The sequence below is a fragment of the Hypanus sabinus genome, chromosome 3 (genome assembly GCF_030144855.1).
Source record: "Hypanus sabinus isolate sHypSab1 chromosome 3, sHypSab1.hap1, whole genome shotgun sequence".
Lineage (NCBI taxonomy): Eukaryota > Metazoa > Chordata > Chondrichthyes > Myliobatiformes > Dasyatidae > Hypanus > Hypanus sabinus.
The window spans coordinates 46,667,744-46,692,366 of NC_082708.1; the positions used below are offsets into that span (position 1 = coordinate 46,667,744).

At 43.1% G+C, this 24,623-nt stretch overlaps 2 protein-coding genes across 3 annotated transcripts in view; one reads left to right on the forward strand and one right to left on the reverse strand.

Annotated features, from left to right (window-relative positions):
• Positions 1–24,623, reverse strand: part of ift88 (intraflagellar transport 88 homolog) — a 187,257-nt gene that overhangs the window by 139,421 nt on the left and 23,213 nt on the right. The window lies entirely within an intron of this gene.
• cryl1 (crystallin, lambda 1) overlaps positions 1–24,623 on the forward strand; it is an 88,234-nt gene that overhangs the window by 56,764 nt on the left and 6,847 nt on the right. For both annotated transcript variants that reach the window (XM_059964223.1, XM_059964222.1), the window contains one exon: positions 8,230–8,424. In XM_059964223.1, coding sequence (XP_059820206.1) covers positions 8,230–8,424 — 195 coding nt within the window. The remainder of the gene's footprint in view (positions 1–8,229; positions 8,425–24,623) is intronic.

The following is a 24,623-nucleotide window of genomic DNA, read 5'->3' on the forward strand; positions in this document are numbered from 1 at the left end:
ATAAAAACATTTCATTGTGTTAACACGGATTCAGGAGTCCAGTTTATTGTTGATCTCCAGTTTCCCTATGTGACTTGATAAACTTATCACTTAAAAATCTTGACATAGTTAGTTGCTTTGGTCTTTACCAAAAATGTTAGAATTTTCAGAAGTCGAGAGGTTATGTTGCAACTTCATAAAATCTCTGGTTAGGCCACATCTGGAGTATTGCATACAGTTCTGGTCGCCCCACTATCAGAAAGATGTTGAGCTTTGGAGAGGGTGCAGAAATGTCTAAACCAGGCTGCTTCCCAAGTTTGTCCAGCCTCTCATGACTGCACGTGCCCTCTAAACCAGCCTGGTGCAGTCATGAGAGGCTGGACAAACTTGGGTTGTTTTCTTCAGAGAAGTGGATGCTGAGGGGAGATCTGAACTGATAGAGGTTTACAAGATTATAAGGGAGTGTCTATTTCCCAGGATAGAAACCAGAGGGCATGAATTGGAGGTGAGAGGAGGTAGGTTCAAAGGGGATGTGAGGAGCAAGTTTTTTTTACTTGGTGTATGCCTGGAATGTACTGCCTGGTATGGCAGTAGAGGCTAATACATTACAGGCTTTTAAGTATATAGGCACCTGAATGTGAGGAAGATAGTGGGATATGGGTGTTGTGTAGTTAGGAGGGATTAGTTCTTTTAATTTACTTTTTAGCTGGTTCAGCACAACATTGTGGGCTGTAGGGGCTGTTCCTGTGCTGTACTCTTGTATATGCTATGTTTAATTCATTACATTCCTTCCTATGACCAGATTATGAGCCAGTATTTAAAAGTTTCATGATATTTACAGGAGAGCTTCATGATATTTTATAATTGTGCATTTCTTTAACAGCTAAAGATTGTATTGAGTTGATTTTGGTATTGGACATTGAGCAGGTTAATAGTGAAAGTCCAGCACGTCTGAAAGGTTTCTCCTAAATTTTACAAATTTTCATCTTGGGGCAATATTTATTGCATTACAGGATCCAGGAATTGTAATATATTGGTCTAGATTCTACAGGCAGAGATGTGGAACTGCTCCACTTACTTAACTGATGCAGAACTGATGCAATTTGTCAGTAAATATCTTCTCCTTAATAGGGGAATGTGCTTGTTCTGAGAGCCAGTATTGGCTCAATGCATCAAATTACTTCTTATGTCACTAAGTATGAGATAAAAGAATGCCAAACATTAAGAAGCATTAAAAAAATTGACAGGTAACAAAGCTGGGGCATGATTTTTTTTCCAGAGCTTCTCATCACTGAACAGGGTAATGGCTTGTTCTGGCCGCCATGTCGGGTCCTGTCTTTAAAAATGCACTGAAAAATCAGGGCAAATAAAAGGAAAAGATGCTGCTTTTCTGTCCTGAAAGCTGTTAGAGTAGATTCCAAGTAAGAACATGAGGTTGTTGAATTGATTCTTGCTTCTATAGAAGCACTTCATCTTGAAGCAAGGATCTGCAACTCCTTCAGTATTTTATCTTGTGTAGCCTGTTAACAAAGAGGGAAAAATTCAAAGGCGATCTGCAGCATGAATGTTTGACATAAGGTGTGAATACAGTCGGCCTGTAGCGATGTACTACATACAGAGCTAGAGACAAGACACGCAGTCTGTAAGTCATTTTGAGACTAGTTTATTCAAACGTAGCGGCGCTGGCATTTAATCCCTAGCGCCCGCCCTCTCTGGGCGGAAATGACACCAGAGGTGCATTACCAAAGACTCTCCCCGCGCGCTGGCTATTTGTGAGCCGGTTCGCCTGCGCAGAAAGTGGGTCGCCACATAACCCCCCCTCCCCCAGAACCGGCGATACACCCCCCCAATGTCCACAGTCTGGATCAGCCTCTGTTTGGGAAGTCTGCCTCTGCGCCGTGGTGCCTGAACCTCGACCAGCTGCGCCAAGTCCACATGGGCTGCTTTGAGTTGGTCCACTGTGAAAATCTCCTCTTTCCCCCCAATGTCCAGAATGTACGTGGACCCGTTGTTATTGATCACCTTGAACAGCCCCTTGTACGGCCACTGTAGCGGTGCCTGGTGTCCACACTTTGTACAAACACAAACTTACAGTTCTGCAGGTCTTTGGGTACGTGGGTCGGGGTCCGTTCGTGCTGTGAAGTCGGTACAGGGGCCAGGTTGCCGAGCCTTTCATGTAGTCTGCCCAGGACTGCTGCAGGTTCTTCCTCTTGCCCCCTTGGGGCTGGCATGAACTCTCCTGGGATGCGCCGTACACCAACTCGGTTGACGAGGCGTGCAGATCCTCTTTGGGCGCTGTGTGAATTCCAAGCAGGACCCAGGGAAACTCGTCCACCCAGTTAGGTCCTCTCAGGCGTGCCATGAGAGCCAACTTCAAATGACGGTGGAAGCGTTCCACTCGTCCGTTCGACTGTGGGTGGTAGGCAGTAGTGTGGTGTAGCTGCGTTCCCAACAGGCTGGCCACAACCGACCACAGGCTGGAGGTGAACTGGGCGCCTCTGTCGGAGGTAATGTGGGCTGGTACCCCGAAGCATGCTACCCAGGTTGCAATCCGTGCTCGGGCGCAGGAGTCGGCAGATGTGTCGGTGAGCGGGACCGCCTCTGGCCACCTTGTGAACCGGTCTACCATAGTTAGGAGGTACCATGCTCCTCGGGACACTGGTAGGGGGCCCACGATATCCACATGAATGTGGTCAAACCTCTGGTGGGTGGGTTTGAACTGCTGCGGGGCTTTAGTGTGTTGCTGCACCTTGGCTGTTTGGCACTGCGCGCACGTTCTGGCCCATTCACTGACCTGCTTGCGAAGTCCGTGCCACGCGAACTTGCTGGAGACCAGCCGGACGGTTGTCCTGATAGATGGGTGCACCAAACCGTGTATGGAGTCAAAAACTTGCTGCCTCCAGGCTGCTGGGACGATGGGGTGAGGTTGGCCGGTAGCCACGTCGCACAGAAGGGTCCTCTCACCTGGGCCTACGAGAAAGTCCTGCAGCTGCAAACCCGAGACTGCGGTCCTGTGGCTGGGCGTCTTGTCATCTGCCTGCTGCGCCTCCGCCAGTGCTGCATAGTCCACCCCCAGGGACATGGCCTGGACAGCTGGTCTGGAGAGTGCGTCCGCCACGATGTTATCCTTTCCCAAGACATGCTGGATGTCCGTCGTGTACTCGGAGATGTAGGACAAATGTCGCTGCTGGCGAGCCAACCAGGGATCGGACACTTTCGTGAACGCGAAGGTCAACGGTTTGTGGTCTGTGATCGCGGTGAACTGCCTGCCTTCTAGGAAGTACCTGAAATGCCGGATTCCCAGATACAATGCCAACAGCCCCCGGTCGAAAGCACTGTACTTGAGTTCGGGTGGTCATAGGTGCTTGCTGAAGAACGCCAGGGGTTGCCAGCACCCCTCGATGAGTTGCTCCAGCACCCTACTGACTGCTGTGTCGGATGTGTCCACCATGTGGGCAGTCGGAACGTCCGTTCTGGGGTGCACCAGCATTGCGGTGTCTGCCAAGGCTTCCTTGGCTTTAGTAAAAGTGGCCGCAGCCTCCTCGTCCCAAGTAATGTCCTTGCCTTTACCCGACATCAGGGTGTACAAAGGGCGCATGATACGGGCTGCTGAGGGGAGGAAACGGTGGTAGAAGTTCACCATACCAACAGACTCCTGCAGGCCTTTGACTGTGTTGGGCCGGGCAAAGTGACAGATCGCGTCTACCTTGGCGGGCAGAGGTGTTGCCCCATCTTTGGTAATCCTGTGGCGCAGGAAGTCGATGGTATCGATTGAACTGGCATTTGGCCGGGTTGATGGTGAGGCCGAAATCACTCAGGCGGGAGTAGAGCTGGCGGAGGTGGGACAGATGCTCCTGACGACTACTGCTGGCTATAAGGATGTCGTCCAAATAGATGAACGCAAAGTCCAAGTCGCGTCCTACCGCATCCATTAGCCGCTGGAACGGCTGTGCGGCATTCTTCAGGCTGAACGACATTCGGAGGAACTCAAACAGGCTGAACGGGGTGTTAAGTGCTGTTTTAGGGACGTCGTCCAGATGCACTAGGATTTCATGGTATCCCCGGACAAGGTCTACTTTAGAAAAGATTCTTGCCCCGTGCAGGTTTGCTGCAAAGTCCTGTATGTGCGGTGGGGGTAGCGGTCTGGAGTTGTAGCCTCATTCAGTCTGCGGTAGTCGCCGCATGGTCTCCAACCCCCGGCTGCTTTGGGCACCATGTGCAGGGGGGAGGCCCATGGGCTGTCGGACCTCTGTATGATCCCCAATTCCTCCATCCTCTTGAACTCCTCCTTCGCTAGGTGGAGCTTTTCCGGGGGGAGCCTTCGTGCACGGGCGTGGAGGGGTGGTCCCTGGGTCGGGATGTGGTGCTGTACCCTGTGTCTGGGCATGGCTGCAGTGAACTGCGGTGCCAGAATCGATGGAAAGTCCGCCAGGATTCTGGTGAATTCGTTGTCCAACAGCGTGACGGAGTCCAGGTGTGGGGCCGGCAACTTAGCTTCACAGAACTATCATCCTGTCAGCCTAACATCAGCAGTGGGGAAGATGCTAGAGTCCATTATTAAAGATGAAATAGTGGCATATCTAGATAGCAGTGATAGGATTGGGCCGAGCCAGCATGGATTTACCAAGGGCAAATCATGCTTGACTAAGCTATTGGAGTTTTTCGAGGATGTAACCAGGAAGTTAGACAAGGGAGATCCAGTGGGCAGTGGGAGATAGTGTACCTCGATTTTCAGAAGGCATTTGATAAGGTCCCACATAGGAGATTGGTGGGTAAAATCAGAGCTCATGGCATTGGGGGGAAGATATTGACATGGATAGAAAACTGGTTGGCAGATAGAAAGCAAAGGGTAGCGGTGAATGGGTGTTTCTCGGAATGGCAGGTGGTGACTAGTGGGGTGCCACAGGGCTCGGTATTGGGACCACAGCTGTTTACGATTTACGTCAATGATTTAGATGAAGGCATTGAGAATAACATCAGCAAATTTGCTGATGATACTAATCTGGGTGGCAGTGTGACATGTGATGAGGATGTTAGGAGAATTCAGGGTGACTTGGATAGGCTGGGTGAGTGGACAGGTACTTGGCAGATGATGTTTAATATGAATAAGTGTGAGTTTATCCACTTTGGGAGTAAGAACAGGAAGGCAGATTATTATCTGAACAGTGTAGAGTTAGGTAAGGGAGAAATACAAAGAGATCTAGGAGTCCTTGTTCATCAGTCACTGAAGGTGAATGAGCAAGTGCAGCAGGCAGTGAAGAAGGCTAATGGAATGTTGGCCTTTATTACAAAGGGAATTGAGTACAAGAGCAAGGAAATCCTTTTGCATTTGTACAGGGCCCTGGTGAGACCACACCTGGAGTACAGTTTTGGTCTCCAGGGTTAAGGAAGGACATCCTGGCTGTAGAGGAAGTACAGCATAGATTCACAAGGTTAATTCCTGGGATGTCCGGACTGTCTTACGCAGACAGGTTAGAGAGACTGGGCTTGCACACGCTGGAATTAAGGAGATTGAGAGGGGATCTGATTGCAACATATAAGATTATTAAGGGATTGAACAAGATAGAGGCAGGAAATATGTCCCAGATGCTGGGAGAGTCCAGTACCAGAGGGCATGGTTTGAGAATAAGGGGTAGGTCATTTAGGACAGAGTTAAGGAAAAACTTCTTCTCCCAGAGAGTTGTGGGGGTCTGGAATGCACTGCCTCGGAGGGTAGTGGAGGCTAATTCTCTGGATGCTTTCAAGAAGGAGCTAGATAGGTATCTTATGGATAGGGGAATCAAGGGATATGGGGGCAAGACAGGGACCGGTTATTGATAGTAGTTGATCAGCCATGATCTCAGAATGGTGGTGCAGACTCGAAGGGCCGAATGGTCTACTTCTGCACCAATTGTCTATTCACCCAGGGAGAACGTCTGGAAAGTCTCGGCATGTACCAGTCTTTTCCCTTGCAAGTCGACCAGCAGGCTGTGAGCTTGCAAGAAGTCCACCCCCAGGAGAGGTTGGGCCACCGTGGCCAGTGCGAAGTCCCACGTGAACCGGCTGGCACCAAACTGCAGCTGCACTGTGCGGGTGCCGTAGGTCCGTATCATGCTGCTGTTTGTGGCCCTCGGTAGGTCCTGGCTTCCTGTTGCGGGTGTCGTACCCCGTTGGGGGCAAGACGCTGATTTCTGTTCCAGTCGACCAGGAAGCGACGTCCCGACTGTTTGTCCCAGACGTACAAGAGGCTGTGCCAGCCGCCATAGCCATTAGCGGCAGCTGGCCCTGGCCCTTGCAGGGCGGGCGACAACAGCGGGCCTCTGTGCCCCACTGCTGGTGGTAGAAACACTACTGTACACTGTCCTCCTCACTCCTGCCTCTGTGTTGAGTGCGCCCCCCTGCTGGGCCTGGTCTGGTCTGCTGTTGGGCGCGTGGCCTGGTAATCTGACCGACAGGCACCATGCTCTCCCTCTTGGCTTTCCACAGCACATCTGCCCAGGCCGCCACCTTCCAGGGGTTGCTGAAATCTGCGTCAGCCAGCAGCAGATGTATGTCCTCGGGCAGTTGCTCTAGGAACGCTTGCTCGAACATGAGGCAGGGCTTGTGTCCGTCAGCCAGGGCCAGCATCTCGTTCATCAATGCCGACAGCAGTCTGTCTCCCAAACCGTCCAGGTGAAGCAGGCGGGCACCCTGCTCACGCTGTGAGAGGCCAAAGGTCCCAATGAGCAGCGCTTTGAATGCTTCATATTTGCCTTCTTCCGGGGGCGACTGTATGAAATCTGCAACCTGGACGGCTGTCTCCTGGTCAAGGACGCTCACCACCTGATAGTAACGCGTGGAATCAGAGGATATCTGCCGAATCTGGGCTTCTGCTTGGCTAAACCACACACGTGGTCGCAGCGTCCAGAAAGTTGGCAGTTTTAGCGAAACTGCGTGAACAGATGAAGAGTCGGTCATCTTTGGTTCAAATCCCGTTTGGACTGTCGGGGTCACCAATGTAGCGTGTACTACATACAGAGCTAGAGAAAAGACACGCAGTCAGTAAGTCGTTTCGAGACTAGTTTATTCAAACTTCGCGGCGCTGGCATTTAATCCCTAGTGCCTGCCCTCTCCAGGCAGAAATGACATCAGAGGTGCATTACCAAAGTCTCTCCCCGCGTGCTGGCTATTTGTGAGCCGGTTCGCCTGCACAGAATGTGGGTCGCCACAGGCCCTCCTAATCTGCGGATTCCGTATGCATGGATTCAACCAACCGCAGATCGGGAAAACCCAGAAATGTTCTTCCAGCGCTCGTTGTTTGAGCATGTACAGACTATTTTTTCTTGTCATTATACCCTAAACAATACAGTATAACAACTATTTACATAGCATTTACATTGTATGAAGTATTCTAGTAATCTAGAAATGACTTAAAAGTACAGGCAGTCCCCAGGTTATGAATGAGTTCCGTTCCTGAGTCCGTCTTTAAGTCGGATTTGAAGTATATAGTACATATTTCACCTTTCTATGCATATAAAACACTTAACAAACATACCTGTTTCAATAATTAAACCACTGCTTTGCTTAATGATAATTGTAGCTTTCATCAGGGCAGAGCCTTTCGCATGCTCCATTAAAATTTTTCCGATCGTTGACTGACTGTAGCCTAACGCTTTTCCAATGACCGATGGCATTTCACCTCTTTTCAATCACTTTATTACTTCCACCTTATTTTCAATCATGATCGTGATTATGTTCGTGAACAGAAACACCGCGGATTCAGAGCTATGCCAGGTCCTAATGTCCACCGCTCTGAACATGTTAAATAAAGTCAGGGGTTCCACTGGGTCCTAAAGACCACCGCACTGATTCAGGTTAAGTAAGGGGCTTGAGCATCCGCATTTTTTGGTATCCGTGGGCTGTCTCAGAACCAATACCCCGAGGATAAGGAGGGCCAACAGTATTTGAAATGAGCCGCTAGACGAAGTTGAGGAGGCTGATGTACGTTGGATAGGTATTTGGATAGAAAGGCACAAGAGATACAGAATGTAAGGTAAATTGGATTAGTGTTGATATACATCAGGGTTGCTATGGAGAAGGTGAGGTGAAATGGCCCATTTCCATGCTATACTGTTCTGATTCTATTTAAGTTTAATGTGTTTGTAAACCTGTATTGTCACTACATAATGACTATTTTATGATACTAACTTAAGCTTTACTTGTTACCATAGTAGTTCGCAATGTTACAAAATTGCTTTAAGGAAATTGAGAGAAGAAACTTACTGTTTTCAGGTGAATCCAGTCTACTATATACCTCTGGTTGAACTAGTTCCTCATCCTGAAACACATCCTTCTGTTCTGGAACAAACATACCTACTCATGAAAGATATTGGCCAGTTGCCAGTCAAGTTGACCAAAGAAATTGATGGATTTGCTTTAAATCGAATTCAATATGCTATTATTGGAGAGTCATGGAGACTTGTTAAGGTATGTATATCTATGTATTTGACAACGTTTTGTATTTTTGGTAGTTGTAATGAGTTAATTGGGTATTCGGTAAACTGTTAGAAATATAGGTGAAAATCCTACTCTGTATGTGATTTGGAACTATAAAACTATAAACATATTGGAATTTAAGTATTGATGTTTACAAAAAGAACATGGACATGCTCACTTCTCATTGCGACCATGGAGGTGTACAGGGGCATGAAGATGCACACTGAACTTTTCAGAAACGGCTTCTTCCTCCTCTGTCATCAGGTTTCTGAATGGACAATGAACCCATGAACCTCTTTTGCACTGCTTATTTTTAATATATACTTATATTAATAAAAACTATAGATCACAATATATTGCAATTTATATAGAAAACAACAGATTTCATGACATATGCCAGTGTTATTAAACCTGATTCTGAAATGCCTTGATGCCACATTGAGTACAAGAAGGGTGATTTCCACATAACCATATAACAATTACAGCATGGAAACAGGCCACCTCGGCCCTCCTAGTCTGTGCTGAACTCTTACTCTCACCTAGTCCCACTGACCCGCACTCAGCCCATAACCCTCCATCTCTTACAATTTCCTGAAAACCAACATTTGTCCTAAAGTGGATAAAGGAGAATCTTATCAATTAATAAAGGAAAACCAGAGCCATAGGATCTTGTGCATTCATCATTTAGTGATATGGCATTAATGTACCAGAGACTGTTTCTCAGAACATGTATTCTCCAAGAGTTGTGTGGTATTGAACATTGCCAGGAATCAAAAAGTACTTGTGATGGATTTCAAAAACAACAAAAGCAAATTAATGCTTTGCTCTTGTTTAATTTAAAGTTTTGAAACAATCTTCATTTTGATGCTGTTTTCCTTAAATTATTCTGATTCATTCCAATCCTTCAAGTTGCCTTTGCTTGTCCTCTGGTCTTTGCCTTGTACTATAGAAATTTGTGTAAGGTAGCTACTGCAGTAATGTGAACATGTACATGATTGATATACTGCATCATTACCTGTCACCTCAGAGTTATAGGAAACTGACTATCATATACACAATTTACTTCAGTTTTTGGAGGTGGTTCTGAATCACGGATGTTGCTTTTCTACTTTTGTAGAAGTAAGTCATCCCTCTTGTGCTCCCTGAAAAAGTTCAGATTTCCCCTCCCTATATTTATGAAGCTTTGTAATGAGTAAAACCCTCTGGTTTTGTAAAACTGTAAAAGCGGATTATTGCTCTTCTAAAAAATATTGAGTCAAGATTTTTTTTTTAAAGTTTATTTCTTAGCCGCAACTTAAATGTACTAAGTCCTCTGACTTGACAGGATTTTGGGGAAAAGGACCCATGAAGTTTAGCCCTTTGCCATAAAACAGAATGAGCAGAGAACTGAGCATGGGTAGGAGCTCATGAAGCAGTTGTTCTGGGATATGTTAGTACAGATCACTGAACGTGTATAGAATATGGAATGAAGCAGAATGTTCCCTTGACTCTTAACATCATCTCTCTTAGAACACAGAAAAACCTACAGAGCAATTCAGGCTTTTTGACTCACAAAGCTGTGTTGAACATGTATGTACTTTAGAAATTACCTAGGGTTACCCATAGCCCTCTATCTTCCTAAGCTCAATGTACTTATCCAGGAGCCTCTTAATAGACCTTATTGTATCCACCTGCACCACCGTTGCTGGCAGCCCATTCCATGCACTCACCACTTTCTGCTTTTTTAAGAAAAAAACTACCCCTGACATCTCCCCTGTACCTACTTCCAAGCACCTTAAAAATGTGCCCTCCCATGTTTGCCATTTCAGCCCTGGGAAAAAGGCCTCTGACTATCCACACGATCAATGCCTCTCATCAATGAATTCAGAAGAACTCTGTGTTAAAGCTCAAAGTATGCCAGGATCAAAGCAAAGTGTAGATTCAAATACTGGAGGATAACATATTAGCAGGAACATATGACATCTCATTGCAATATACACTCAATGACCACTTTATCTTAGGTACATCCGTACACCTGCTTGTTAATCCAATATCTAATCAGCCAGTCATGTGGCAGCAACTTAATGCATTAAAGCTTGCAGTCATGATCAAGAGATTCACTTGATCAAACATCAACATGCAGAAGGGATGTGATCTAAGTGACCTTGACAATGGAATGATTGTTGGTGCCAGACAGAGTGGTTTGAGTATCTCAGAAAAAGCAGATCTCTGGATTTTCATACACAACAGTCTCTGGAGTTTACAGAGAATGGTGCGAGAAACAAATAAAAACTTTGTTGCATGGCAGTTCTGTGGGTGAAAATACCTTGTTCATGAGAGAACAGAGGAGATTGGCCAGACTGGTTCAAGCCGACAGGAAGGTAACTCAAGTTACCACGTGTTTCAACAGTAGTGTGCAGAAGAGAATCTCTGAATGCCCAGCACATCGAATCCTGAAGTGTATGGGCTACAGTGCAGAAGACCATGAACATGCACTCAGTGGCCACTTTATTAGGGACAGAACATGCCTTATAAACTGACCACTGAACATAGAGTGCAATTATCCCAATGTCTCTGCAGTTTTATACCATAAGACATAGGAGCAGAATTAGGCCAACTGGCCCATCGAGTCTGGTCCACCATTCAATCATGGCTAATCCTTTTTTTAATCCCTCCTAAACCCCAGTTCCCAGCCTTCTCCCCATAACCTTTGGTGCCATGTCCAGTCAAGACCCTATCAATCTCTGCCTTGGATAACACCCAATGACCTGGCCTCTACAGCTGCCTGTGGCAACAAATTCACCACCCTTAGATTAAAGAAAATTTTCTACATCTCTGTTTTGAAAGGGTGCTCCTCTACCCTGAGGCTGTCCTAGACTCTCCCACCATGGGAAACATCTTTTTCACACCTACTCTGTGTAGGCTTTTCAACATCCCAGAGGTTTCAATGAGATCCCCCCCCCCCACCACCATCCTTCTAAATTCCAGAAGTACAGACCCAGAGCCATCAAATGTTCCTCATATGATAACCCTTTTATTCCCAAAATCATCCTTGTGAACCTCCACTGAATCTTCTCCAATGCCAACACATCTTTTCTTAGATGAGGAGCCCAAATACTCAAGGTGGGGCCTCACCAGTGCCTTATTAACCCTCAGCATCACATCCTTGTTCTTGTATTCTAGACCTCTTGAAATGAATGCTAACATTGCATTTGCCTTCCTGACCACCAACTCTACCTGCAAGTTAACCTTTAGGGTGTTCTGCACAAGGACTTCTAAGTAAGAGTGACAGTAAGAGAACTTCCAAAAATCTGTGGCATATAGACAGGATCCCAAAGACATTGTAATGATGTAATACTAACCAATCCTTTAACCTACCTACATATTGTACCCCAATATTTCTAAGAATCACGAATCCAGTTGTTTAATGCACTCATCTACAATTTTTTTGCCATTGCTTCAGAAATCTAAATTTAGTGAAAATATCACCCTTTTAAAATCACACTGTTTTAGATGTGCTAGTCCCCTTATAATGGCTTAATAATACCTTCAAATGTGTTCCCAAAAATGCAAGTAAAACAAGTCTGTAAATAGATTGTTTGGCAATTACCTTTGGAGTTTTTTTTGGGAGGGAGTGCTGGTGGTCACATTCGGTGTTCACCAGTCATGGATGAAGCCTCCAAAAAATTGAAACAAATGTCCCTTGCAATCACTTAAACCAATCCAGAACCCTGATGGTGCCGGGAGTCATGTCTACCTTGAGTTTCAACTAATGTCTGTCCATTGTTTACAACTATTCATAATTGCATTTTTCAATTGCATTGAAAATTCTAAAGCTTCTTTCATGAACACAGTACAAACTTGGCAACAAGGGCACAGATTACGGAATTTAGAGGAATACTCTTCTGCATTGTTTCTAGCTGTGGTTTGATGAGATGCCTCCGTATTTGTTGAGCACCGTATTTCTCAAACACAAATACTGATTTTTTTTTAGTTCCTAAATACGAAGGAGAAATTCCTTCAGTTGCATTCCTTTTTAAACTCTTCCATTTTCATACCATGTCATTCCAGATTTGCTGTTCTCATAACTACCTTTGCCTCTTTTTTTAAAAAAAAAGCACTTGTCAATAGCTTGATGCACTTTTACTCCCCTTTCCCACCATGAATGTGAAAACTGATTGCCAGATGTTGGACATGCTGAACTTTTCAAGTGTTTTCTGCTTTTAACAGGTATTTCTCTACTTTTGGATTTCATTAATTAGCCATAAATCCTGTACAGTGGATTCTGGTTAATTGGGACACATCAGGACCAGTACATTTTGACCCCATTAAGTGGCTGCTCCATCTAATTAGCCAAAGTTTCATGGAAGTGGGGTGCAGGTAGAAAACTGCACTGAAAAATCAGGGCCAATAAGGGGAAAAGATGATGCTTTTCTGTCCTGAAAGCTGTTGTAGATTCCAAGTAAGAACATGAGGTTGTTGAATTGATTCTTGCTTCTATAGAAGCACTTCATCTTGAAGTGAGGATCTGCAATTCCTTCAGTATTTTATCTTGTGTAGCCGGTAACAAAGAGGGAAAAATTCAAAGGAGATCTGCAGCATGAATGTTTGACATAAGGTGTGAATGTTTGAAATGAGCTGCTAGACGAAGTTGAGGAGGCTGATGTACGTTGGATAGGTATTTGGACAGAAAGGCACAAGAGATACAAACAAAATGTAGGTAAATTGGATTAGTGTTGATATGCATCAGGGTTGCTATGGAGAAGGTGAGGTGAAACGGCCCGTTTCCATGCTATACTGTTCTGATTCTATTTGAGTTTAATGCGTTTGTAAGCCTGTATTGTCACTACATAGTATAAAATAGTCATTAATTCAAGATTTATCCACACTGATTTGCCTCAAGGTAGCAAACCCCTCCTCTGTAATCTGTACAAGGGTCCATGTTGATGCCACTTTGCCTCCTTCTATAGACTCTGCATCCGTCTCCCGATTAAATACAGATGCCACAAATACACTTCAAATCTCCCTCAGCTGTTTCAGCTCCACACGTGAATTACCATTCTGGTCTTCCAGGGGACCAATTTTGCACCGTACAATCCTTTTGCTCTTAACATATCTGTAGAAACCCTTGGGATTCTCCTTCACCTTGTCTGCTGGGGCAACTTCATGCCTTCTTTTAGCTTCTTGATTTCTTTAAGTGTTCTCTTGCTTTTCTTGTGCTCCATAAGCACCTAATTGCCTATCTCTGCTATTTCTTAAACAGGGCTTCAATACCTTTTGAAAACCAAGATTCACTACTTATCTTTACCTTTTATTCTAACAGACACATACAAATTTAAATTCACTTGGTCCATTTCTGACCCCTCCCTCCTCTTTCTCAATCTCTGGAGACAAACATGTTTTAGAAACCTTTTGATTCCCATGTTTACCTCTCCCCGTCTCCTGTAAAAATGATCTTCCCTTTTCTCAGTTCCTTCGGCTGCACCACATCTGATCCCAGGATGCTTTCTTTTTTGGGACATAAGAGATGTCCTCCCTTTTTCAAAGAACAGGGTATCCCTTCCTTGAGTATTCATGCTTATCTCACCCACATCTCCTCCATTTCCCTGACGTCCGCTCTCACCCGATCTACCCCCCCACCCCACCGGCCTTAACAGTGATAAAGTTTCTCTTGTCCTTGTCTACCAACCCATGACCTTCTGCATCCAACACAGCATTCTCTGCAGCTTCCACCATCTCCAAACCTGTCTTTACCTACCCCTTTCTCCCCCCACCCATTTTTCACAGGGATTACACCCTCCGTGATTCCCTTGTTCATTCGTTACTCCCCACTGATCTCCCTCCCGGCACATCCCTGCAAGTGGCCAAAGTGCTAAACCTGCCCTCCACCTCCCTAATCTCCATTTAGGGTCTCAAACAATCCTTCCCGGTGAGGCAACACTTCACCTGCAAATCTGCTGGGGTCACCTATTGTGTCCGATGCTTTCGGTGCGGCCTAGAAAACCAAGTGCCATCAATGGTAGAGTGTAATCTTGTTAAATCCCTGGGTCAATTGTAATATTTAGAGATTTAGTGTCATTGACAACATGCCACACATAGTGAATTAATCTGAGAAATTCACAAGTGCAATGCACATTTTACCATTTCAGTGTTTGGGGTGACATACAGAGCAAGGTGCTCTAAGTATTTGTCAGCCTATAATTATTCAATTTTCTGATCAGACAACCTGAAGTAAATTACTCACAAAAAGAACTTCGCTCTTCTATAATCAGGTGAACTATCAAAGTTTTACTAATCTGCTGGTTAATATTCATCATTCAACTAATATATTTAAAACAAACCATTTATTCCATTTACTGTACATGCTTAAATTGTCTGCCATGTTTGACCCCAATAAATTATTTTTCTTAAAGGTAGATAATTATCTGTGTGTTTTTGGAATCTTTAATGTAAGCCACTTGCATTCAAGAACTTAGTATTAAGGTGACATCTCATGAAGTACACCTTTGGGATTTTGATCCTGAAACACAAATGGAATTCTTGCTCTTGAATTAAATATCACTGTGGCACTTTCATAACTTGCAAGGGATTGTGGTGATTGTTACAAAAATTGGGGCAAATCCACAAAGGAATTTAAACACCAGTATGAATATACCATATTGGGAATGCTGTAGTTTAAAATTATATGTAACAGAAATTAGGTGAATAGGTTGGAAAACTTGCCTGATGAATCAGAATTGGGTTTGATATCACCAGCATATGCATTGAAATTTGTTAACATAGTGGCAGCATTACAATGCAATACATGATAAATATAGAAAAAAATAGATAAATTACAGTAAGTATATATGTATATTAAATAGTTAAATTTTTCAAAAGTGCCAAAACAATTTTTGGGAACATTGAGGATGAGTGTTTAAGATTGTTTGAGGTCGAGGTTCAGGTTCAAGTAGCAGTTAACTGTGGAAAAAATAGTTGGCTTTTGAGATGGGTTGATGTTGACATTGCAAACAGCTTGGTGCAGCCAACCAAATTTCCTTGGAAGGGATTGAAAGGATACAAAAGTGACTATTAAGGAGAGGGTGGGGAGGGTTGATACAATTGTAATGGGGGCCACTGAATCTAACAGAAATCCAATGCTTGCATCCTGCTGAGTTCCTCCAGCATTTTGTGGCTTACATTACAGATTGGCAATTGATTAGTTTTGCTGACCCTCTGCAAATAACAAAATGTGCTAACTTTCCTGTGGAATTTTGGTTTCTAAGCCTCGGTCTTAAAAAAATCAATCCAAACTTGCAGCCACTTCAAACTAAGGCAGGCTTAATGCACCCTGAAGTTGAGTTGGAATTTTGATTTGGTCTGTGCTGTTAATATGTGCCAGAATGTTTGGATTTTAACATGCACATTTTGGTACATTTATGCAGGGATAAAGTTTGCAATGCCAACTGAAGAGGGGAATGCTAAAGGTCACCAAAACAGTCTCTAAATTAGAGATTTAGTACTGACCAAAGTCTACATCTAGCTGAGTTGTTTGCTGTCTTTTTTTTCTTTAAATTAATCATTGTCTCAAAATCCTTCTGAATTGGTTAAAGATAAATTTAAGATTTTGCTCTCCTCAGATTCCAGGATAAGGGAGCACTGAACGCAGGAACAGGATCTTTAATCTACAATGCCTGTTCTGACCATGATGCCAATTTTAACTGCGCACCTGCTTAGTCCTGAATTACATTCTTCCATCCCTTCCCTGTTCATCTCTGTCTACATAACTATTAAACATTGCCCTTGTATCTGCATCCACCACTTCCCCTGGCAGTATGTTCCAGAGACCTACCGCTCTGTGTTTATGAAACAAAAATGTGTCAAGTACATCTCTCCTTTAAACCTTGTTCCTCTTGTCTTAAAGCTGTGCCGTCTAGTATTTGACATTTGCACTCTGGTTATGGGGGGGGGGGGTGCAGGGGGAAAAACTCTGAGTCTCTTCTATCTGTACCTCTCATGATTTCATATATACTGTTTTCAGGTCTTTCCTTGGCCTCTGACACTCTAGAAAACCATCCACATTTGCCCCACCTCTTGTAGCTAATACTCTCCAATCCAGGAAACAACCTGGTGAATTCAAAAATACAACTGCAGATGCTGTGGATCAAAGAATACGTTCACAAAGCTGGAAGAACTCAGCAGGCCTTTCCTGATGAAGGGTCTTGGCCCGAAACGTTGGCTACTCTTTTCTCACGGATGCTGCCTGGCCTGCTGAGTTCTTCCAGTGTTGTGTACATAACCTGGTGAACATTTTTTGCCTCCTCTCCAAAGCCTCCACATCATTCCTTTAATGTGGTGACTGGAACTGCATGCAATACTCCAGATGAGGCCTAACTAAATTTTCATACAGCTGCAACATGACTTCTGACTTTTACATGAATTGCCCCAATTAATGAAGGCAAGTATTTACCAGCTTATCTACTTGTGTTGGCACTTTCAGGAGCTACAGATTTTCACTTCTCTGTCAGCACTCCTAAGCATCCAGCCATTTACTATATACTTTCCTCTTGCATTTGCTCTACAAAAGTGCAACACCTCTTACTTAAGTGGAATAAACTCAACCTGTAATTTTTCTGTTCATATTTACAGCTTGTCTATATTCTGAATTGTTTAACAACTTTCCTCACTGTGCACAACTCTGCTATTTCTGTGTTTTCTACAAATTTACTGCTCAGCCTGCCTATATTTTCAGCTAAATCATTTATATATTATCACAAACAACAGTGGGCTCATCACTGGTCCAAACAAAATTCAACTGTAATTTGTATTTCTATTTTGTCACAGCACATCACAAATGACATTAATTAAAATAAAGGCACAGCTCCGCAAGTATACTTCTACACACTCTCAATCTTTGAGAGGAGCCAGTATTATTTTCAAGAAGGGAAATGGGGATAATCCAGAAAATTGTAAGCTGGTAAACCTTACATCAGTGGTAGGAAATCTATTGGAGAACACTTGCGAGGACAGGATTTGTATGCATTTGGAAAAAAAAACTTAACCTGACCTGAGACGGTCAGCATAGCTTTATGTGGGGCAACAGGCAACTGGAAAAAATGTTTTGGGCCAAATCCTGCTGGAGGGTTTTGGCCCAAAACATCAACTGTACTTTTTTTCCATAGATGCTGCCTGGCCTGCTGAGTTCCTCCAGCATTTTGTGTGTGTTGCTCAGATTTCCAGCATCTGCAGATTTTCTCTTGTTTACGTGAGGCAAGTCGTGTTACTAACTTGGTTTGAGTTTTTCAAGGAGCTGATAAAGAGCAATGACAAAGGTAGAGTTGTCATTTCAGATTTCATCCTCCCCCTCCTACTTTCAAATCTCTTACTGTCTTTTCTTTCAGTTAGTCCTGATGAAGGGTCTCAGCCCGAAAAGTCGATAGTACTTCTTCCTATAGATGCTGCCCGGCCTGCTGCATTCCACCAGCATTTTGTGCGTGTTGTTTGAATTTCCAGCATCTGCAGGTTTCCTCGTGTTAGAGCTGTGGATGTTGTCTATGTAAATTTTAGTGAGGCATTTGACACGCTCTCTTGTGGTAGACTCATCCAGAAGATTAAGATGCATGACATCCATGCTGTTTTGGTAGTTCGGATTCAGAATTAGCTTGCCCTGTGGAGCCAGTTGTAGTGGTGGAAGGATGTTATGCTGGCTAGAGATCTCTGACCAGTGGTGTTCTGCAGAGATGGTGCACGGATCCCTGTAACTTGTGATACTGTATATATAAATGACTTAGATGAAAATTTAATTAAGTGCGTAACTAAGTTTGCAGATGATGCAAAGATTGGTGGTGCTGTGGACAATGTAGAGGGCTTTCAAAAGATTCAGAAGGATGCAGATTAGTTACATACACCGTAAAGGCGTAGAAATAGCAGATGGAACTTAATCAAAGCAGCTGTGAGGTGCTGTACTTTGTGAGTTCAAACGCAAGGGGAAAGTATATAGTTAATGGCAGGACCCTTGGCATTGTTGATGTGCAGAGGGATCTTAGGATCAAAGTCCATAGTTCACTGAAAGTGATATGAAAGTAAACGTGGTAAAGAAGGCATGTGGCTTACTTTCAGTGGTTGGGGTATTGCATATAGGAATAAGGAGATCATGTTGCAAATATATAAAACTTTGGTGAGGCTGAGTATTGTGTGCAATTCTTGCTGCCTCATTGCTCCATTACAGGAAGGATGTGAAGACTTTGTAAAAAGTAGAGAAAAGGTTTCTCAGAAAGTGGATTTCCATACACCCACCATTTGGGCCCCTTTAAACATCTATTCCATCACGTTAAGCCTATGGCTTCTGGGTTTAGATTTGCTTCCTGACTTTGGAAAAAGATTGACAATGCATCTTGTCTATCTCCTCATGACTTTATAGGCCTTTCTAAAGTTACCCCTCACCCACCATAATTCAAGTGCAACCTCACGGGCATCTTGTACCACTGTAACATGACATCTCAGCTCTTGTACTCAGTGCCCCCATCCAATGAAGGCAAGTGAGCCATAAACCACTTTCACCTAGTTTACCCATGCCAGCACTTTATGGAAATTAGGCATTTGTATCACAAGGTGACTCTGTTCTACAATGCTTTCAGGACCTTGTTATTTCCTGAATGTCCTGCACTAGATTACTTCCCCAAAATGTATCACTTTATAATTGTCCTAGTTAAATTCCATCTGATATTCCTTAGATTACTTTACCAATTAATTGATCTAGATCTTGCCCTAACCTCAGGCGATTGTTTGGATCCCTGGATGGTGGGAAAGGAGGAGATGAAGGACCAGGTTTTGCATGTCCTGCAGGAGATGGATTAATCTCCACAATGTGATTTAGCTCTGTTTTGGAGAAATTGAGCACAAATTGGCTGACTAATTTGTGAAATACCTGTATTAATTCCACAGGGGCTGTTTAATTCCTCATCCCACTCCCACACTGACCTGTCTGTCTGTGGCCTCCTGCACCATTGTAATGCAGCCCAGCTTTTTGTCTTTTGCCTGGGCACATCAATCTTTTAAACTTGAATTGAATTATCTAACCACACCAGGGTGGAGTTGCAGTTAGCATATTGCTTTATAGCGCCAGCTTTCACCAACCAGGATTCAATTCCCACCGCTGCCTGTAAGGAGGTTTTCCTGCCCTCCCCATGATCCAAAAACATGCAGTTAAGCTTAGCGAGCTGTGGCCATGCGATGTTGGCGCCAATAGTGTAGTGGCACTGTGGGCTGCCCAGCACAATCCTCACCGATTTGATTTAGCACTGTTTATTTCAAGGTAATCTTTTAACCTCAGGCAACTCATTTCTGTCTTGGCAAAACTGCACACCTCTACTCTAAATCCCCATCATTGGCTCAGGTTTTCTCTTCTGTTAGAAAAACCGGACTTTTCTCTGTTTCTTTGAATTATCATCTCAAAGGTCCCATTTGACACGAGGATTGCTGCAACTTATTCCCATGATTGCTGTGGCCTTGCTTTTCTCTTTGCACAAATACTGCCTCATACATTGAGTATTTCCAGCATTTTTTGGTTTTTTTATTTTCAGCAGTTAACTCACTTAAGAGTTTGCCGTTAAATTATCTATTAACATGTAATCATTTTTTAAATATCAGTATCCTTTGGTATTAAAAACACTGCATTTCAAAGATCAATTAAAAATGTGGTACTTGAGCAAATAAGACCAGCAAGACCTGTGGAAAATGTTTTTCCCTTCTTTAAATTCAGGGTAAATGATTGTTGAAAATGGGGGTATTGTAGCTTTATATCTACTTTGCCACAGAGGCACAATGATCTCACTTGTTCTAATATCATTAGTTAATTATTTGTTGCTCACAATCTTGCACTAGTAACTTAATCCAGGAATGTTTTTCTAATAATGTTAGGTTATGTTCTTAATTCAACTGATTGGTTATAGTTAAAAAATTACCTAAACGGGTGTTGTGCAAGCCTTGAATTGTTGATGGTTAATATTGTATTGCGTAAGTTCTTAAACTTAAGTTCTATGTGTTATTATGTCTGAAATGAAGAAGACAACAGATGTGTGGAATTTTACCAAAGCTTGCTGAAACTGGTTGTTGGAAGTGGAATGCTACCAGTTTTAAAGCAAAGCCATGGTAATGGCTAGAAAGGGACTAAGTGGATTCTGCTTAATTAGGACTCATTGGGACCAGTACATTTTAGCCCAATTAAGTGGCTGCCCCAATTAGCTGAAGTTTTATCGAAATAGTTAAAAATGTATATATTTTTTTTAAAAAAAACAAACTGAGTAACAAATTATGTATTTAAATTAAATACAGAACAAATTAGAATACTAGCAATAGTGCTACAGGACAATAAAACTATGTATTTGTTCCCAATAGTTCTCAATGGAGGAATTTATCCACAACACCAAAAGATATAGGAGCAGAAGTCAGCCATTTGGCCCAACAAATCTGTTCCATCATTTCATCATGGCTGATCCATTTTCCCTCTCAGCACTAATGTCCAACATTCTCCCTGTATCCTTTCATGCCTTGACTAATCAAGAATCTATCAACCTCTGCCCTAAATACACCCAGTGACCCAGTCTCTACAGTCGCCTGTGGCAACAAATTCCAAAGATCCACTACTTTCTGGCTAAAGAAATTCCTCCTTAGCTTCATTCTAAAAGAATGCCCCTCTATTCTGAGGCTGTGCACACTGGTCTTAGACTCCCCATCCTCTCCACATCGACTCTATTGAGGCCTTTCAATGTTTAGTAGGTTTCAGTGAGGTCACCCTTTATTCTTCTGAATTTCATGACTTGTCTATCTTCAGACCTTTCAGTTTCCCAAGAACTTTCTCCCTAGACTGATGCAAAATATCTATTCAGTTCATCTGAAATTTCTTGTCTCCCATAACTACCTCTCCAGCAGTTTGATATCTTCTCTCACCTCTTTTACACTTTATTTATCTGAAGAAACTTTTAGTATCCTCCTTAATATTATTGGTTGTTTACCATCGTATTCAATCTTTATCTCCTTTAACTTTTTTAGTTGCCTTCTGTTGGTTTTTAAAATCTTCCCAATCCTCTAACTTCCCACTAATTTTCGCTCTATTGTATGCAGTTTCTTTGGTACTTATGTTGGTTGTGTGAACTGCTGCAAAAAAGGTTATTGAAAAGCACAAATCAAGAGATGGATACAAGAAAATTTCCAGGTCACTGAATATCCCTTAGAGTACTGTTAAGTCAATAATCAAGAAACGGAAAGATTAAGGCACAGCTATAAATCTGGATAGAGCAGGTCGTCCTCAAAAATTGAGTGACCATGCAAGAAGGGAGGGAGCCCACCATGAGACCTATGACAACTTTGGAGAAGTTGCAAGCTTCAGTGGCTGAGATGGGAGAGACTGTGCATGCAACTGTCGCCCGGGTACGTCACCAGTCGCAGCTTTATGGGAGAGTGGCAAAGGGAGAGCCACTGATGAAAAAAATTCATGCCAAATCTAAGCTATAGTTTGCCAGAAGGTATGTGGGAGACTCTGAAGTCAGCTGGAAGTAGGTTCTGTGGTCTAATGAAACCAAAATTGAGCTTTTTGCTCATCAGACTAAATGCTGTTTGGTGTAAGCCTAACACCACACACCATCCCTACCGTGAAGCATGGTGGTGGCTCCATCACGCTGTAGGGACACTTACTGCAGAGGCCCTGGAAGGCTTGTGAAGGTAGAGGGTAAAATGAATGAAGCAAAATACATCGAAATCCTGGAGGAAAACCTGCTGCAGTCTACAAGAGATCTGCGACTTGGGAGAAGAATTGTTGTCCAGCAAGACAATGACCCCAAGCGTAAAGCCAAAGCTGCACAGAGTGGCTTAAAAACAGCAATGTTAATGTCCTGGAGTGGCCAAGTCAGAGTCCAGACCTCAATTCAATAGAGAATTTGTGGCTAGATTGAGAACGGTTGTTCACTCATCATCCCCATGCAGTTTGACACAGCTTGAGCAGTTTTAGAAAGAAAGAGGAAGCATTGTAGTGTCCAGATGTGCAAAGCTGATAGAGACCTATCCACACAGACTCAAGGCTGGAATTGCTGCCAGAGGTGCATCTACTAAATACTGATTTGAAGGGGGTCAATTATTTTTATATTTTATATATTTGTAATTAAATTAGATTACTTTATAGAGATCTGTTTTCACTTTGACACACAAGAGTCTTTCTCAGTTGATCAGTGTCAAAAAAAAGCCAAATTAAATCCACTGTGTTTCAATGTTGTGAAACAGTAAAACATGAAAGCTTTTTATAGGCTCTGTATGTGCGTGTGTATGTATCTGTGCCTTCCAAATTGCTCCCAGAAATTCCAACCATTGATGCTCTGCTGTCATCCCTGCCAGTGTTCTTTTCCAATCAATTTTGGCTTACTCCTCATGCCTTTGTAATTCCCTTTACTCCACTGTGATACTGATACATCTGACTTCAGCTTCTCTTTCTCAAATTTCAGGGTGAATTATGATAATTGGCCCCTAAGGATTCCTTGACCTTGACCTCTGTAATCAAATCTGGTTCATTGCACAACAGCCAGTCCAGAATAGCTCATTCCCTAGTGGGGTCAACCACTAGCTGCTCTTTTTTTTAGAAAAAAAGCGCCATCTCATAGGCATTCTACAAACTCCCCCTCTTGAAATCCAGCACCAACCTGATTTTCCCAATTCCCCTGCTTATTGAAATCCCCCGTGACTATTGTATCGTTGCCCTTTTGGCATGCATTTTATATCTGCTGTTGTAATTTGAAGACCACATGTTCACTACTGTTTGGAGGTCTGTGTATAACTCCCATCAAGCTCTTTTAACCCCTGCAGCTCCTTTGCTTGACCCACAACAGTTTAATACCTTCTGACCCTATGTCACCTCTTCCTAATGATTTGATTTTACTTTTTAACAACAGAATCATGCCACCTCCTTTGCCTACCTGCCTGTCCTTTCAATACAATGTGAATGCAAGGAACAAAATTAGTGCAATTGTTTAGTGCAGTTAATGGGTACCTTCATTTGCATCCTCCAAATCTTTACTTTCATTATAACATTCAAGATGATTGTCGATAATATCAAATTCTTAATAGTCTCTAGCTTGTTGAAGTAGTGAAATCATTTCTTTTTCACTCCTGGCTGTTTCTGTCATCTCCAGTGTGTATGTTTGAAACCACATTAAACAAAACACCTTGGAGTTGTCTTACTGTTTATTTCACACCAACTCTCAGGGACAAAAATCACTTCTTTTTGAATAGAGACATGCACAACTAATGCTATGTAAAAACAGTTTGCTCTAAGCACAATGTATCGTCTAACAACCATACAGTGCATGTGATTGACTCTAGTTAGATCCTGTTTGGCAACAGTCTCCTGCCCAAATTAAGGACATGGTGTCCCAAATAAACAAGGGAATTACCAGCGATTTCTTCGATTAGTTTTTCTCTAAAAGTTTTCCCTTATAAGCAGCTGCTCCAAATAATTGATGGTCCAATTAACTGGAATTCACTGTAATTAGAGCAAGAGCGTTGTTGGTACAAACTACTAATGTAAGGATCTTTAATGATCTTTGAAAATTGTGTGTATAGATATGATAAATTTCCTAACATTTAAGATTGTAATAGTTTCTTTTATCCTGTTGATGCATGACATTTAATCTAAACTTTGTTTTTCAGAAAGGTGGACACCCAGTGTCCTTGTTTTGTTCAGCACTTGTGTCCTGTTGACACAAAAACAAAAATCAGCAATAGGACTTGAAAGACCCTGCAAAGCTCAGCCAAAGTCCCATGGCTAATCTTTTGACTCTCAGCCAGCAAGCACCACCAAATGTCCAAGTGCCCTGATACTCATAAGTAGTATCTACAAATAGATTTACAATTCCCATGCCAGAAACCTCAGAGCAGTTCCCAAATCTTCTGGCAGTCTTGTTAAACCAATACATGTTTAATGTGAGGAGCTCTTAGGGTGCACGCTAAAAGCTGGGAAGAAAAGGGATTGGATGTCCTAAAAAATAATCTTGAAACTCAAAGAAGAAATAGCAGGAGAGAAAAGCATCAGAGATTCAGCAACAACAAAAAACTTGGATTCTTCAATGCTCAAGAGTATTTATGACCCAAACACCCAAGGCCCCTCCTGCTCAAAGCCAAGAATGGAGGAAAGGTTAGGGACAGTGTGATGGCTCATGCCCACTGGTAGGAGCATTTTGAACATAATT